This window comes from Eptatretus burgeri, chromosome 19, assembly GCF_056783735.1.
Source record: "Eptatretus burgeri isolate ZD-2024b chromosome 19, Ebu_testis_v1, whole genome shotgun sequence".
Classification (NCBI taxonomy): domain Eukaryota; kingdom Metazoa; phylum Chordata; class Myxini; order Myxiniformes; family Myxinidae; genus Eptatretus; species Eptatretus burgeri.
The window spans coordinates 1,615,885-1,632,749 of record NC_140979.1 but is presented as its reverse complement, the minus strand read 5'-3'; the positions used below and the strand labels follow the sequence as shown (position 1 = coordinate 1,632,749).

The window sequence follows — 16,865 nt, the reverse complement described above, 5'->3', positions numbered from 1 at the left end:
TCGTCTCGTCTCTGGCTTCTCGTCTCCTCTGGTCGCTGGCTTCTGGTCTTTTGTCGTTGCTGGCTTCTGGTCTCGTCTCGTCGCTGGCTTCTGGTCTCGTCTCGTCGCTGGCTTCTGGTCTCGTCTCGTCGCTGGCTTCTGATCTCATCGCTTGGTGAAGGAGCGTGCTGGAGCCCGACTCTGCACTCCGTACCCGGTGCTTGCGGCGGCATCGAGCTGCAGGTTCAAGTCCCACCGAGCCGGATCGTCAAGGGCCGCACGAGACAGGAAGGTCCAAGATAGCTCTGGTTTCTAGCTCATCTTCCCTCGAGCTGGGAACCTTCAATAAAGACCTCGAGGTCCATCTTCTTTTGGGGTATTTGTGTGTGCGTGTGTGTGTCCTTGGGCCCCGTCTACAAGTAGAAAATGTTAAGTGCCTGTGTTTGCTTGTACATTGAATGCATTTCTTTCAGTAGGTTTAACTCTGCTCTTGTGTGTTCCCTTCCTCCCATTATAAATAAATCCCCTGTTAAATGTTTCAGCTCGTTTCTGTGTTTCTTTCATTGGTTTAGCACAGTGCATGTTGGGAAATTGGGAAGCGGCAAATTGTAACCTCGGTAACCATCCGCTCGGGTTACGCATGGTTCGAGCACGCTAATGGCTCGTTCCGCTCGAGCTCCGCCGAGGGTGAATTTCCCCAGTAGTTTGGACGACATGGGTATTTAGGTAAATTGAAATTGGCAATCGACCCTATCCCACATGGTTGACCTATTGGCGATCTTCGGTCCGTTAAGGGATCCGTCGGCTCCGGAGTTATCCGGGGTGACGACCTATAAATTCCGGGTGTTCGGTGGAGCCGACTCTACTGAGCCATCTCACGGTCGTGCTCACCGCCGAAACTCAGCCCCACAACAGTATTTCCTCCTGTAGAGAAATGGCTCGTTGTTCCACATCAAAAACATTGAATCAAAAAGCAAAGATGAAGTCATCAGGAGGAACCTCGATAGGATTCACATTTCAGATGCTGCTCCTCCACCCTCAACCCATCCAAGCACAGCTAAGTGAGCCTTATTTGAAAAAAAAGGAACAAGCACCCAGATCAAAAAATTAAATAATTCTGGCTGCCAGACCATGCGTCCGATCAATTTGAAATTTAAAAAAATGTGTTCCCCATCACGACGAGATCACATTTGTGAAGTTTCATAACAATTGATTAAGCGGTTCCAAAGAAAATAGATGCATGCGGTTGTGAAATTGATGAAGCGGTTGAGGAAATTCACAGAACATCATTCAGGTTCCCCGAAGATCAGTTATTTCGATAAGTATGTGTTTCAGGTTGGGATCCCACCCTCCCCCCCCCCACCGATGTGTAAAGGGAATTGTTCGTGTGCCGGGCTGTGAATCTTTGAGGTAGTCATTATTCTTTTCTATCTTTTATTTTAAAATATCGCAACACTGCCATCTCCTCGATGAACAACGCCATCTCTGCGCCAACCATCATTTCCTACAACGCGAACAAACATCACAACCATCATCTCCTACAAATGCGAACAAACAACCCCAACCATCATCTCCTGAACAAACAACGCGAGCCGATTTGCATCTATATCGATCACAGGACGGCTTCCCCGAAACCAACTAGTGACGTCGGACATGGGGTTTCCAGCGAGGCTTTCGAGGGGTGAGAGGTCGGAGGTGAAGAGTGGGTGGGGCCCGGCCTCGGGTGAGAGTTCAAGGGGCAGCTCGCCCCCACCTACAAAAGGCGGAGCTCGCCCGGAGAGAGCAGTAGTCAGAGCTGTGGAGAGAAGTCGTCGCCGGGCGAGCAGTGCCAGTCGGGGCTTCGGAAGTCAGTGCCAGTCGGGAGGAGAAGCCAAAGTGCCAGCTGCGGTGGAGTCCAGCGAGTCGTCGGAGTCCGGGCAAGGAGAGCCAGCGGCAGCGGCGGAGCTTGGTGGTCCGGGAAAACGACCCTGACGGCGGTCGAGCAGCGTCGCTAAGGTAGTGGACGGGTCATTAAAGAGCATCAACTCTAAAAGAGCCAAGGACCCGTTCACTCAGCCCAAAGCGTCGCCCGCCAGGCCCGACAAAAGGGCGTGACGAGAGCCAGACCACCGAGGGGAGCCAAGCAGCCACTCAACCCGCTCGCCCAGCTGCTCAAGCTGCCCGGCCACTCAAGCGACTGGCAAGTTGCGACACAAGGGCCAAGCAGAGACACCAGGGGTCACCGACCCGAAGACCTTCGAGCCGTCACAATGGGCTGCCAGGTAACCTGCCCGGCCTCTTGTGAGCCTTCGGTCATCCAGGCTCCAAGTTGGAATAAAGGCTCACGGGCCCGTTTCTTTTCTGGGTTTTGTATGAAAGTGTCCTGTGGCGTCTTGTCTTTATAAGTAGAAAGTAGATTTCTACTTTCTTTTAATTATAAGCAGATTTAAGCGCATGCCTGTACATAAGTGAATAGTCATCGGCTGTTGGCTTTGCTCGTGTCATGTCCCCTTCCCCCATTGATTGCTTGCTTGTTTAATAACTGCCCCGTTGTTTGAATGTAAAACTGCTCGTTGCGTCCATTTCTTCCCATTGACTTCCACGGCGCGTTCGGGAAATTAGCAGGCTGTTAAAGCCAATAAAAGTGGTCATTTGGTCCGACGGAACTTGGCGATTAAAACCGCTCGGCATCGCACACGGAACGAGCGCGCTAAGCGGCTCGTTTCCGTACGAGTTCCGTCGAGGTATAAATTCTTGGTACTTCTGTCTGCGCAGAAAATTAGGAATATCGAGATTCGGCGATTAACCCTGTACGAAGTGGACAGAATATTGGCAGTTTATGGTGCGTTAAGGCATCCGTCGCAGGTTTCCGGAGTTGTCCGGAAGCTACAACTGAATACCGGTTTTCGGCGGACGCTCGACTGCGGTTGGGGCCGTAAGCGGTCGTGTGTGGTGTCGAACCGGTGAAATTCGTAACAATATGCTTAACGAAAAATATGGGACGATTAAACTCCATATTAGAATATAAAACAGTATTTGAACTCACCACAGGTTTCTGGATCTTCATCAGATCGGTCAGTGCAGTCCACATCTCCATCACAAACCCAATTTGAAGGTAAGCATTCACCTCCACCACAAAAAAAATCATGAGGCAGACAGGAGCGTAAAGCTGCGTTATCCACAACAAAAGAAAACAACAAAAAGATCAATCAGAGATTGCACACCCTCACCAGGAATTGTGTTGTGTGGTGTGTGTGTACTGGTGTGTTACGTAGTTAAGAAGAGATGTTATCATAACTACCATTTTATAACTACTGGCAGTGATGACCGGGTACCAAGCTGGGTACCAAGCCAGGAACAAAGCCGTGCCGCTTTAATGGGACACCTGACACTCACCCATGAAGTTTTTTTTTATTATTATTCAATTTAATTTAGAATGACATTAAAATAAATCAATCCAAATGGAAGACCAAATTGGTACAGTCCTTCATTGCAGTAATCAGAATCCAATCCAATCCATTGGGATCATACTCTGCAGAGAGCATCAGTGCTGCCAAAGTGGTGTTACGGTTGTGGAAATTCGCATTACACCATAAAGGGCCCTCAGGTGAGATATCTCTGTTAGTACATGTGTAGTTAGCCCAAACCCGTTGTATAGAGGGAATTTATGTGATCCATCCGGGCTGCGACGCTTTGAGTTAGCCATTTATCTGTTCTGTCTTTTATTTCAAACAAACAGCATCTCAACAACCACGCCATCCCCACCACAGCGCCAACCACACGACAACCACGCCTCATCCACCATCTACGCTACACCATCTTCGCCACTTGCCATTCAGTAGACCCTGTGCGGTTACGATCTCCGGGAACAAACAAAAACCAACAACAATGCTCGGGGGTTTTCCCGCCTGTTTCTCCCGTCAAAATTCTCCGCGCTCGGTGTGGGGCAAGTGCGATCGAGCCGGGGGTCAAAGGTGAGAAAAGGTGGGGGCCTCTTTGGGGGAATAATTCCCTGGCTCTGAGCCAAGACTGACTCCCCGGCCCCCGCACGGCGCGGGGTGGAGGGAGAGCGAGAGGTCACGCCCCCCTTCGAGAGGCTTCTCCAAGAAGCTCGAAGGGAGGCGGGGCCGAAAACGGGGCGGAGCGAAGGGCAGAGCCCCGCGCTACAAAAGGCGGATAGGACGGACCTTGAGGAGTTGTTGGTCGAGAGTTGGTCGAGTTGGTTCGGGTTGAGTTGGTTCTTCGAGGCTTCCTGTCTGCTTGTCTTGTCGGGGGAAGAGTCATGCGCCCGAGGCTTGGCAAGCAGCCTGTCACGAAGGCACGGACGGGAGACGCGGTAGCGCCGGTTGTGAGGTGGATCTGCGCGTCCGGACGAGGAGTGCCGGAGAGGGTTCGCCAGCCGAGAGAGAGGTCGGGGCCAGGCGCGACCACGCTGACGGTCGTGGGAGAGGGGCTCACCGGCCACGAAAAGGGAAGTCGCGACCTTCTTTTTCTTTTTCCTTTGCTTTTTGTGTAAATGTCTGTGGGTGGCGCCGTCCGTCAAGTAGTATTGTTTTAAGTGTTGCCGTGTGTTCGCGTATTCGGTCGAAGCTCTGCATTGCTGTTGTTGTTTTAAATTGATATATGTGCATTCTGACTGTTTTTGCTGTATATGTGTGCTCTGTGTCTGTGTGAATAAAGTGCTTGTGTGAACTTGTTCCCCGTTTCGCTGCGTCCTTCCCTTTGTTGAATCTGCATCTTGCTTCACGTTAAGGGTTCGTCGTGGGCTTAATACGCCCGATAAGTAATCGGAACCGTCGAGGCCGACGATAACACCGCTCGGTTATCCCGATAGTACGGAAACGGACCGCTTAAGCGGCCCGTGTCCGGAGTCAATCTGCGGCGAGGTGCAATCGCGTGGGTACTTAGGTAGGTCGAGTTTGGCGAACAACCCTATCCCACGCGGGTGGCCGATTGGCACGATCGTAGTGAGGCCGAAAGGCCCACCCGTGACTAGTTCCCGGCGTTAATCCGAGAGGGTCACGACAGAATTGTTCGTCCGGTGGGCGACGTGCCGCGATTCGAGTCACGTGGCCGATTGCACGCCGGCGGGCACGAATTCGCAATAGTAGTATCCTGTCCTGGATGGGTCCACCACTTCAACACAGGATACTTGAACAGCTCAATCATCCCAACAAGCTGGTACTCAGAAGGATGGCAGGCTGAGTCAACCCCAGCTGGTATTAATTGTACAGCAAAGCAGGATTTGAACTCAGGACTCTCATGTCCCAAACCCACCAATCTCCCATTAAATCAACAAGCATACATTGCAATAGTACACAATTAATAGATGGATGTGTGGTCAGGGTGCAACTGATGTAATCCATACATAGATCGTCACATGGCTTCACGCATGGAGCGAGTCGTAATGGTCCTATGGGTCTTAGGATCTTCAAGGTCTGATGGGTTTTTGTGGTCTCAAAGGGTTTTGGGGTATTTAAGGGCCTTCGGGCTCTTAATAGTCTTAAAGGGTGTTTGGGATCTCAAGAGGTCTTAGGGATCTTTGGGTTCTTAAGTGTGTGTAAAGGTTGAGGTGGTGGGTGAAAATACCCTGAGGACAATCCCTGGATCAGACTTGGTCTGTGTGTTAAATGTGGTGGTTGTTCGTCCAGCGGTCTTTGCAAAAAACGTGAACATACAGACAGACGACCAATTTTATTTCTGAGATGACACTTTGAACCTCAATAGAAATAGCAAGTTAGAACATTCCGATGGACATCTTGTGTGTTTTATATCCAGTCCTGGCACCCTGCCTTGCTCTTTACAAACTGGCAACCCATTTCGTGCCCACTACTTCATTTGTTGACGTATTTTCGAGAAATGCTTCGTTGTTCCACATCAAAAACATTGAAGCAAAAAGCAAAGATGAAATCATCAGAAGGAAACTGGATCGGATTCATATTTCAGATTCTACTCCTCTACTCTCAAACCATCCAAGCACAGCCAAGTGAGCCTTATAAAAAAAAAAGAAAAAAAGAACACATGAAAAAATTAAATAATTCTGCCTGCCAGACCATGCATCTGATCAAGTTTAAATTAAAAACATGTGTTCCCCATCTCGATACGACTGGATCACATTTGTGAAGTTTCACATCAATTGGTGAAGCGGTTCCAAAGAAAACATTATTTAATATTTTTCATCAATCCAATAAGGCTGTCAAACCATGTGACTTCTGACGTCACATGTGTAAAGTTTCGCCTCGATCTGTTCAGCCACTTCAAGAGGGTAACAATCAAAACTGGGTTCCATCCAAACCACAAAACAAAGTTTCCTTCAGTGTGAACGTCCACTTACGGCAATCATCTTCATCACTTCCATCACCACAGTGATATCGGCCGTCACAACGCCAGGATGCAGTCACACAGTCCCCACTTTGGCATTGGAAGTGGGTCTTCTCATCACAAGGAGAATCTACACAAAGGTCAAAGTTCATGTTTCAGCTTTTAACGTCCAATTAAAATATTCCATCAAGATGTAAAACTCCATCAAAATCTGCAGTGGATGTATGTATGTGTGTGTGTGTGTGTGTACGTGTGTGTGTGTGTGTACGTGTGTGTATGTGTGTGTGTACGTGTGTGTGTGTGTGTGTGTACGTGTATGTATGTGTGTGTACGTGTATGTGTGTGTACGTGTGTTTACGTGTATGTGTGTGTGTGTACGTGTGGTAACGTGTATGTGTGTGTGTACGTGTGTGTGTGTGTATGTGTGTGTACGTGTATGTGTGTGTGTACGTGTGTGTGTGTCTGTGTATGTGTGTGTGTACGTGTGTGTGTACGTGTATGTGTGTGTGTGTGTACGTGTATGTGTGTGTGTGTACGTGTGTGTGTGTGTACGTGTATGTGTGTACGTGTATGTGTACGTGTGTGTACGTGTCCGCGTGTGTGTGTGCGTGTGTGTGTGCACGTGTGTGCACGTGTAAATGTGTACGTGTACGTGTATGAATGTATATGTGTGTGTAAGCGTATATGTATATGTGTGTGTGAGTGTGTGTATGTGTGTGTATGTGTGTGTGAGTGTGTGTGTATGTGTTTATGTGTATGTGTGTGTATTTGTGTGTGTATGTGTGTATGTGTGGGTACGTGTGTGTACGTGTATGTGTGTGTACGTGTATGTGTGTATATGTGTGTGTGTGTGTGCGTGTATGTGTATGTACGTGTATGTGTATGTACGTGTATGTGTGTGTACGTGTATGTATGTGTCCGTGTGTGTGTACGTGTATGTGTGTATATGTGTGTGTACGTGTATGTTTGTATATATGTATGTGTGTGTGTACGTTGGTGTGTATGTGTGTGTGTATGTGTCTATGTGTGTGTATGTGTGAATGTGTATGTGGGTACGTGCGTGTACGTGTGTGTGTGTGTGTGTGTGTGTGTGTGTGTGTGTGTGTGTGTGTGTGTGTGTGTGTGTGTGTGTGTGTGTGTGTGTGTGTGTGTGTGTGTGTGTGTGTGTGTGTGTGTGTGTGTGTGTGTGTGTGTGTGAGGGCACTCAAGGTAATGAGCAATAACAATCCGAACTCGCACAACCAGAACCACTCTCGTCCCACGCGGGTGTGGGAAGAATTCAGCGCACACCCGGACAGCACAACACACCACGAGCACATGGAATGACAGAACTCACTGAAACCCAAAACGAAAACCAGGTGGATTACAAAGGAGAAATATCCCAACCACATTATTCGGGAAAACGTCCCTTGTGCTGGAAGGAGACAATGAGAGGCCACAGAACCACTCAAGAGATCAAGGGTGAAGATGCTCGAGAAAAACACGAAACCTGAGATTCAACAAGAAAGAAAAAAAAACAACGAAAACACAACGAGCTGGACAAGACCAATGGACCTGAAGCAAACGACACTGCAACTGCGCTGTTCCTGATTGGTTAAAGGACACCACGTGTGTTCTGCATGAGGCTTCCAGCAAACAAGACTCGACCAATTACGTTCGTGATGTACCTCATGCTGCATCGCGAATCCTCGGCGGCACGTGATAACATTGGACCAATCACGTTCGGCCATGTACCTCGTGCTGCATTCTGACAAACGCTGGATCAGAACGAGCTTTGATTGGTCAAAGTAGGAGGGGTGGGATAACCTCTGAGGTATGGTCATGACCAAGGAGGAAAAGCGATTCGTCGTTTTGATTGGTTGAAACGTGGAGGAACGGAAGGAATTCTTCTCCTCGGATCCACGAACAACACAGAGATGTCTGTTTCATAACCCGAATCACTTCACTGCGTCATTAATAATAATATTTTTCTCCTTATATTAATATTTAGATTTTCTTTTTATGATCAACGTTAAAAAGTTTAGTTACAGCTTTCGACATTTTCTAAATCCGCGAGTCTTCATCGATATTTGTGAAAATTTGGTTTCCGTGGGAATGTGACGTCACTGTGAACGGCTGTCCTGGTCACGCGCGGTGCCGCATCGCGAAGCAGGCACTCAATGTGACGTTCAGTCCTTTTCCAACTGGAATGGTCTCCAAGGCTGGACCTGAACTTGTGATGAATATCAAGAAATCGGAAAACTTCGAAAGTAGGGATGGCCCGGACACTCCATTGTTTCAACACAACATAAATACTCCAAATAATCCACCAGGATATAACTAAAAACCGATCAATTAGCGACCAGTCACGTGTGGAGAATCCCTCATCTGATCACACTCATGAGACATCATCGCTGAACAAGAACAATGAGACCCATCAGGGCCCGTTTGTCATTTTTAGCTCGCCAGTTCGAAGAACAGATAGCTGGAGCGATACCCCAGCGTGAGCGTGAGCGTGAAAATGTTAAAATTTTTGTGCGTTATTTTTTCCTTTCTGATGTTTTTATCGACCAGACTATTTTTTATACGCCCGATATATATATATATATATATATATATATATATATATATATATATATATATATATATATATATATATATATATATATATATATATATATATATATATATATATATATATATATTGTTGCGGATTCGCGCCCGCCGGCGTGCGAGCGGCCACGTAACTCGAATCGCGGCACGTCGCCCACCGGACGGACAATCCCGTCGTGACCCTCTCGGACTAACGCCGGGAACTAGTCACGGGTGGGCCTTTCGGCCTCACCACGATCGTGCCAATCGGCCCCCCGCGTGGGATAGGGTTGCTCGCCAAATTCGACCTACCTAAGTACCCACACGGAGGGTAGACCTGGCGATCGCACCTCGCCGCAGGTCGACTTCGGACACGGGCCACTTTAAGAGACCCGTTCCGTACTATCGGGATAACCGAGCGGTGTTATCGTCAACCTCGACGGTTCGATTAATTATTGGGCGTTTTTAGCCCACGACCAACCCTTTACGTGAAGATGGAGATTCAACTAAAGAAAAGACGAAGCGAAACGGGAAAATCAGTTCAACATAAAGCACATTTATTCCGCGGCAAACGGAAAGCACACATATACAATTGTACACCAAAAGCAAATGTAAAAGTAGAAGAAACACAACAATTCTGCACAAAAAGCAAATGCAACAATGCAGATCTACTACCGACTACCGAGCACACGGCAACACTTATACAGTTTTACTTCACAGACGGCGCCGACAACACATATACTCAAAGCAAAAGAAAAAGGGACCACCCTCAACGATGAGGGGGGGCAGACGGGCCTGGGGCCGAGACCGCGTCGAGCCTACCCGTCTGGTGATGAGCCGCAAGATGGCGGCGGCGCCCCGACTCCGAGGGCCTCGCTGGCACTGCCTGGAATGGGGTGGGAACGGGGGCCCCCTTCTCACACTATCTCAGCGCGGGGGGAAACAGGAGGGGGTTGTTGATGCTCGGGGGAATGAGGATATCTCGCTGGCTTGGGTCCCGCGACGAGCGACTCCACCGCGACCTCGGTCGCGTTACCGGCCTCCCCTCTCCGCAGCTCCCCGACTCTGACACGAGCGCCCTCTCGACTGCCTTCGCCGCCGCCACAACTCTCCAACTCTCCACTCTTCTCAACTCCGTCCAACTGCGATTCAGAAACTCTTTTTCTCTCCCGATTCAGAAACTCCCTCAACAACTGCCTTTTCGGCGAGCGAACGCGGCCCTTTATAGCCCCCGGGGCTTCGCTCCTTCACCTTCGACCCTTCACCTCTGGCTGGCTCACCATTGGACAGAGGAAAAGTGGGCGTGAATGATTTTTGATCCGCGAATCTGCATATAGCGATTATACTCCGACGCACCTGGAGGCGGGGCCAAATCGCCCCACGCTCGCTGATAGGACGGAACAGAAGTGGGCGTGAATCGTTCTTGATCCGATTTCTCGGAAAGGCTGGTGTTTTTGCACCCGCTGCTCGGTGCGCGCCCTGTACGAGTCCAGGATCGGTGTCCACAAGCGGCGCGGGAATGGCGGTGATGCGATGGTTGCGAGAGCGAGATGTGACGGTAAAGGTCGTGGCTGTTGTTGTGAAGCGGCGTTGCGGTTGGTGGTTGTTGTGTGATGGCTGTTGAGACGTGGTTGGTGGTGGTTGTGGTGGTAGTAATGGCGGCTGGTCCAAAATAAAGATAGTAAAAGAAAAACGGCTATCTAAAAGGGTCGCAGCCCGAATGAATGACATTTATTCCCCGTAAACAACGGGTTTGGGCCTAACTACACATATACTTACAGAGATATCTCACCTAAGGGACCTGAATGGTGGTTTGCGAATTTCGTCAACCACAACAATATATATATATATATATATATATATATATATATATATATATATATATATATATATATATATATATATATCTATATAAAAATCGGGGCGTATTATGTGTCGTCCGGCCGTCCGTTCCTGTCCGCACTCTAACTCCCAAAGTTTTCAACTTTCACGTTTCATATTTGGTACATTGGTACAGACTGTGGAGACGGTGTGTCACGACATACGTTCGTCATCTAAAGTGGTTGCCATGGCAACCAGGATGCTGTTTTCCATGCGGTAGCACAATTCTGTATATACCTTCTTGTTCGGGCGTATATTGTGCTAACTTGCGCTCTTGTTACTGATTACAATATACAAATACATATATTGCTTTGAAGTTATTTGGATCAGACTTCACTGCAGTGCTTTATAAAAAATATTATTAGACGAGTCTTTTATAAACGATAAATGTATAAACAGGTGAGCATTGGGTGGCTTTGACACCAACTCTGGTTCTTATTCTTTTCTGACAGCTGAACTCAAAATTGATTTAAGCGACAAACTCGGTTTAAACACTAACCTAGTGTATTTTATAGTGGGGAATTGTAAACTGATCGAAATGTTGATAGATTGAAAGAATTCCACAAAATTGCATTCCTTTGTCAAGGAAGGGATGAGAGGGGTGGGAGATTCTACGACTGTCAATCGGTATGATGGGGGCGGGGCCGCTACACAATGCAATTAGCAGCCAGACAATGCAATCAGCCTGATGGGGGCGGAGTCGCCAGACAATGCAATGGGCCGCCAGACAATTCAACTCCAGACAATGCAATCAGCCTGATGGGGGCGGGGTCGCTCAACAATGCAATGGACCACCAGACAATGCAACGCCAGACAATGCAATCAGCCTGTGGGGCGTGGCCGCTCCACAATGCAATGGGCCGCCAGACAATGCAATCACCCTGATGGGGTGTGGCTGCCAGACAATGCAACGTAAGACAATGCAATGCAACGTTCCACCAACATCGTGTCATCAACTCGACCAGCCACGTGGGTTGTGAAAGAAAACGCCGTAAAAGATGTATTTGCTCTCTTCTGGAGTTGGGTTGTTGTGTGAATGTGGAGAGGAAACCCTGGAGAGAATTAATGGAGATGAATCGGAGGAACAAACTGAAGCGGGACTGCAAGGAGTTACAAAACAATGTGGACGAGCTGGTTGGAATCAAACGTGATACCGACGTCATGATCTTCAGCGAAGCCACAAAACCTGTGGTCAAGCTCAAAGAGACTGAGAGGATCAGGCTCATGGAAGAGATACATCAGCTGCACCTGAGACGGAACTTCCTGATCCCGACAAAGGCAGCACTTGAATGGGAACAGGGAGTTCAGATTACGAGGGAATGTCAGGTTTGGAATAAGGGAGTTCAGATTACAATGAGGGAATGTCAGGTTTGGAATAAGGGAGTTCAGATTACGAGGGAATGTCAGGTTTGGAACAAGGGAGTTCAGATTACAATGAAGGAATGTCAGGTTTGGAATAAGGGAGTTCAGATTACGAGGGAATGTCAGGTTTAGAAGAAGGGTGTTTAAAATAGAGAGAGGGAATGTCAGGTTTGGAATAAGGGAGTTGAGATTATGAGGGAATGTCAGGTTTGGAACAAGGGAGTTCAGATTGCAATGAAGGAATGTCAGGTTTCGAAGAAGGGTGTTTAAAATAGAAAGAGGGAATGTCAAGTTTGGAAAAAAGGAGTTCAGATTACAACGAGGGAATGTCAGGTTTGGAATAAGGGAGTTCAGATTGCAATGAAGGAATGTCAGGTTTGGAATAAGGGAGTTCAGATTACAATGAAGGAATGTCAGGTTTGGAATAAGGGAGTTCAGATTAAAACGAGGGAATGTCAGGTTTGGAATAAAGGAGTTCAGATTATGAGGGAATGTCAGGTTTGGAATAAGGGAGTTCAGATTACAACGAAGGAATGTCAGGTTTGGAATAAGGGAGTTCAGATTTCGAGGGAATGCCAGGTTGAGAAGAAGGATGTTTAAAATAGAAAGAGGGAATGTCAACTTTGGAATGCGGGAGTTCAGATTAAAACGAGGGAATGTCATGTTTGGAATAAAGGAGTTCAGATTATGAGGGAATGTCAGGTTTGGAATAAGGGAGTTCAGATTACAATGATTACAATGGGAATTGGCTGCGGATGCGGATGAAAGCTTTATGTGTGGTCAGGAGCTCAGGTGTGTCAAGGAAATACTTTGCACGACGGAGGATCCCCAGTCGGCGATGTCATCAACTTGGCACATGCCATCAACTCCCTGTGGGGTGTGTTCGAGTGACGATGACGTCATCGGTGAAGTTGTATCCCAGCCAGACTTTATTTTATTATTGTATCCATCGTGGAGGATCGTAAGAGAGCAAACACACAGAAACGCACAAGGGGAGCATACACATGCAAATCCCAAGAAACATAGCAGGATTACACTGACAAGATTGAACAAATTGTTTCACTCAAATGTTTCCTTCGCATGTTCAAAGTAATTTGGATACAATCAGAGTCAAGACAATCACATTTGGCAGCAGTAGTGCAAACATCAATACAATTTCCATGTGGATGTAAATTAACTCCAAAAATGAGAAATTACAACTCTGTACACACTTTGGCCGGGGTTTAGTAGCATGGCTTGACAGGTGCTCTGAGCTGGATATGTTCAATAACAGGAAATAAAGCCAACATGAACAGGAAATAAATATTTGTTCACGAGCGCCAGTCAGAGTGACCACTATGTTCGTTATGTCTGTGTGTCTGTCTGTCTGTCGTCTGTCTGTCCAGAGCATAACTCCGTGGACTTTGATCCGATCTTGATGAAACTTGGTTATGTGTTCGATATCAATGTCTGGTTGTGTTTTCCTGGATGAGGGCGTGCTCCGCCCATTGTGAGTGGAGCCACGCCGAAAAAATAGCCATTTTTAGGGGGTAGTCGGATTAAAAATCTATCTTCTCCTCGGGAATTGACTGAATGGAATGGGTTCTTCGGTATTTGAAAAGCAAAACGAATTATCTAAAACTTGTCGTTGTCCGATTTTTCATTTTCGTCCCAAGGTCAAGGACACAAGGTCAAAAACAAAGAAAATTGGGAATTTTGACGTAAAAAATCATCTGACCGCCCAAACTTTGAGAGGGAGGATGACAATATTTTTTAATTATAGCTTGGTTAAAAATTATCACATTGTCTCATCCTTGACTTCTGAAACAATCTGTATCGTCAAGTACCGCTCGTAAGCCATTGTAATCTTCAGACTTGTTTATCTATCTATAATTCCAGCAATCTCTGTGTGTCTGTCTGTCTGTTTGTTTGTCTGCGACCGCCGTTTCTCGACGACCGCCGGTCCGATCCGATTGAAACTTGCCAGGAATATCGCCGGGGCCCCGCAGATGTGCCTTTTCGAGGTTTGATGTCAATCGGACGAGCGGTTCCGAAGTTACGGCCATTTTATTGCTTTTTTCAGTGTTGAAAAGGTGTATATATGGCAGCTAAAGTGTCGTTCCACCTTATCACCTTATCATGCCATTTTCTCTCAGAATAATGATAACAGCATCTTCATCATAATAATAATAATAATAATAGCACAATAATTGGCAGTACACAATAATAGCACAATAATTGAATAAAAAGAATAACGTGATACAATGACCAATGTCTGTCAACCAAGCTGTTAGGGTTAGTGCCATTTTGAAGGTTTGATATTAATCGGATTAGCGGTTCCCAAGTTACAGCCATTTATCTGTCGACCAATATCTGCGAGAGAGGGGGACGGGGAGGGGGATGAAAGGGGGCGAGAGAGAGGGGCGAGCGAGGAGGGGGGAGAGAGGAAGGGTGAGACTAGGGGGAGAGAGGGGGGCAAGAGAGGGGGAGAGAGAGGGGGTGGGAGTGGGGACGAGAGAGAGAGCGAGAGAGGGGGACGGGAGAAGGGGTGTGAGAGGGGGTGTGAGAGTGGGGTGGGAGTGGGGGCGAGAGAGGAGGTGGGAGAGAGGAGGGGCGAGACTCGGGGTGAGAGAGGGGAGAGAGAGGGGTGGGGAGAAAGAGGGGGAGAGAGAGGTGGGGAGAAAGAGGGGGGAGAGAGAGTGGGAAGAGAGGAGGGGTGAGACTCGGGGTGAGAGAGGGGGAAAGAGTGGGGGGAGAGAGAGAGGGGAGGTGAGAGAGAGGAGGCGTCACAATTCAAGAGAGGGGGAGAGAGGGGGGGTGAGAGAAAGGGGCGAGAGAGGAGGGGGGAGAGAGGAGGGGCGAGACTCGGGGGAGCGTGGGGTTGCGAGAGAGAGGCAGCGTCACAATTCTTCTTCGTTTGATGACGTCACAATTGACGCTGGGGACCTGAGTATGTTTCCCAGGTGTTTCCAAGGTAATGGCCATTTATGATACAGTTGGTCCAATCTAATTGAAATAATGCCCCAATCCAGTCATCGTTTACGCCCCTACGGTCCCGTACCAGTATTAAAAATATATAAAAACATTTTTTAAAACACTCGTACAAATAGTGCAGGATCCTGTCGGGCCACTCTACAGAGTTTCGTGAAACAATAAACACCGGTGAAATTTCAGAACATTTCAATGGCACGAAAATTAACAAGTAATTTTAAAAAATGATGTTGTTTCACATTCAAGTGGAATTCACAACCAGGGTCAGGGAGTCGACGGTGACATTTCACAGTCGAAAGGCCAAAAGAGAAACACCATAAGAAACGACTTGGTAAACCTTGCAGCATCTTCAGTGTTGTTCTTCATTCACTCCAGCCATCTGAAAGCAAAACAAAATGTTCAGAAAAGTGCCTGACAGGTATTGATAAACCTTATTAATAAAGAACGTTTATTACATCATGGTACGTGTGGTCATCTGGAGATGAACGGTCCATTTTAAACTCTTCATCATCTGGAGTCTCCTTGTATTCAGGGTTCTTAAACCGTGAAGTTTTGACTTCCAGGAGCCGCCGTTTGCGGAAAATGTAGAACCCAGTAGCGCAAGCCAGAACAAGCACTGGGGGAGCAGTTTGTTCAGATCAGCTGTGAAATTTCATCGATCACTTGCATGGAAGCACATTGACAAATCAATGGAAATTGTCGGAACCAAGGATAGAATAAAATATTCTTACGTAGTGGGACATTTACAGCAGCTGCTGCTGGAGAAGAGTTGTTTCCCTTTCCTTGAAGAGCAGGTTCAGCTGAAAAGTAAGAACGCAATGAATGCTGGGAGTAAACGATGGATCGTTTCATGCATTGCCAAATGTCATCAGCAAATGCTGCAGGTTGGATAACGGGTGGAAGCTCGAATAAATAAATAAAGAACAATATTGGAATGCAAACTATAAACATGATTAAAACCAAAGTCGTCAAACGTCCAGTCATTGAGTTAGAACGACATGGTGTGGACAAGCAAATCAAACGTCAATACAATCCATGAACATACTGTTCTCCCAAATCAAAACTACAAACCTGTGTGGGGAATTGGGAGGATGGTGATACGTGGTGGCTTGGACATTGCAGGTACGACCTTCCGCACAGGTGCAAGAGTCATCTCACCCGTGGTGCCAGGTGCAAGAGTCGTCTCACCCGTGGTGCCAGGTGCAAGAGTCGTCTCACCTGTGGTGTCAATTGCAAGAGTCGTGTCACCTGTGGTGCCAGGTGCAAGAGTCGTCTCACCTGTGGTACCAGGTGCAAGAGTCGTCTCACCTGTGGTGCCAGGTGCAAGAGTCGTGTCACCCGTGGTGCCAGGTGCAAGAGTCGTCTCACCTGTGAAGCCAGGTGACATGTTCAATTCTTGGATCAAATAGTAAAGGGATTAAAAGCTCCTGTTAGACATTTTACAAACTTCAATTCGAGCTTTTAAACCGAGGAAAAGTAAACATGATAATTTTCATTGTCGATGTCATGCCGGGAGTTTTCCTGGGAATGTCAGTCGGTGGTGCAGGTGCAAGCTTACCTTCACCTGTCGATGCACAAGTTGGAATAAATATGAGATCATGACAATGAAAACAAACACAATTCATGGTCTCCATTATGGGGGAAAGCTAGAAAGGGGTGGAGGAGAGCGAGGCCACACCACACTTCACTGCACACTCCGGGAGTCTCATAAAACAGAGAGAGGGAGGTAGTGGGGAGGGGAAGGGGATGTTCTGGACGTGCGTTTGATCGGGGGACGTGAGGGAAAGAGGGGGTGGGGGGGT

General features: G+C 47.5%; 1 protein-coding gene across 9 annotated transcripts in view; it reads right to left on the bottom strand.

Annotated features, from left to right (window-relative positions):
• LOC147008380 (uncharacterized) overlaps positions 1-16,865 on the bottom strand; it is an 89,049-nt gene that overhangs the window by 69,341 nt on the left and 2,843 nt on the right. For 6 of the 9 annotated variants that reach the window (XM_085864728.1, XM_085864738.1, XM_085864734.1 and 3 more), the window contains exons 1-4: positions 15,519-15,658; positions 15,323-15,442; positions 6,293-6,409; positions 3,005-3,127 (exon numbers count right to left, since the gene is read on the bottom strand). The exons of 1 other annotated variant lie outside the window; for it this stretch is intronic. In XM_085864728.1, the coding sequence (XP_085720854.1) occupies positions 3,005-3,127; positions 6,293-6,409; positions 15,323-15,410 (328 nt within the window). In that variant the 5' untranslated portion in view covers positions 15,411-15,442; positions 15,519-15,658. Of the gene's footprint in view, positions 1-3,004; positions 3,128-6,292; positions 6,410-7,615; positions 7,878-15,322; positions 15,443-15,518; positions 15,659-16,865 lie in introns of those variants that run through there. 2 more of the 9 variants (XM_085864729.1, XM_085864737.1) reach the window with 2 other exon arrangements.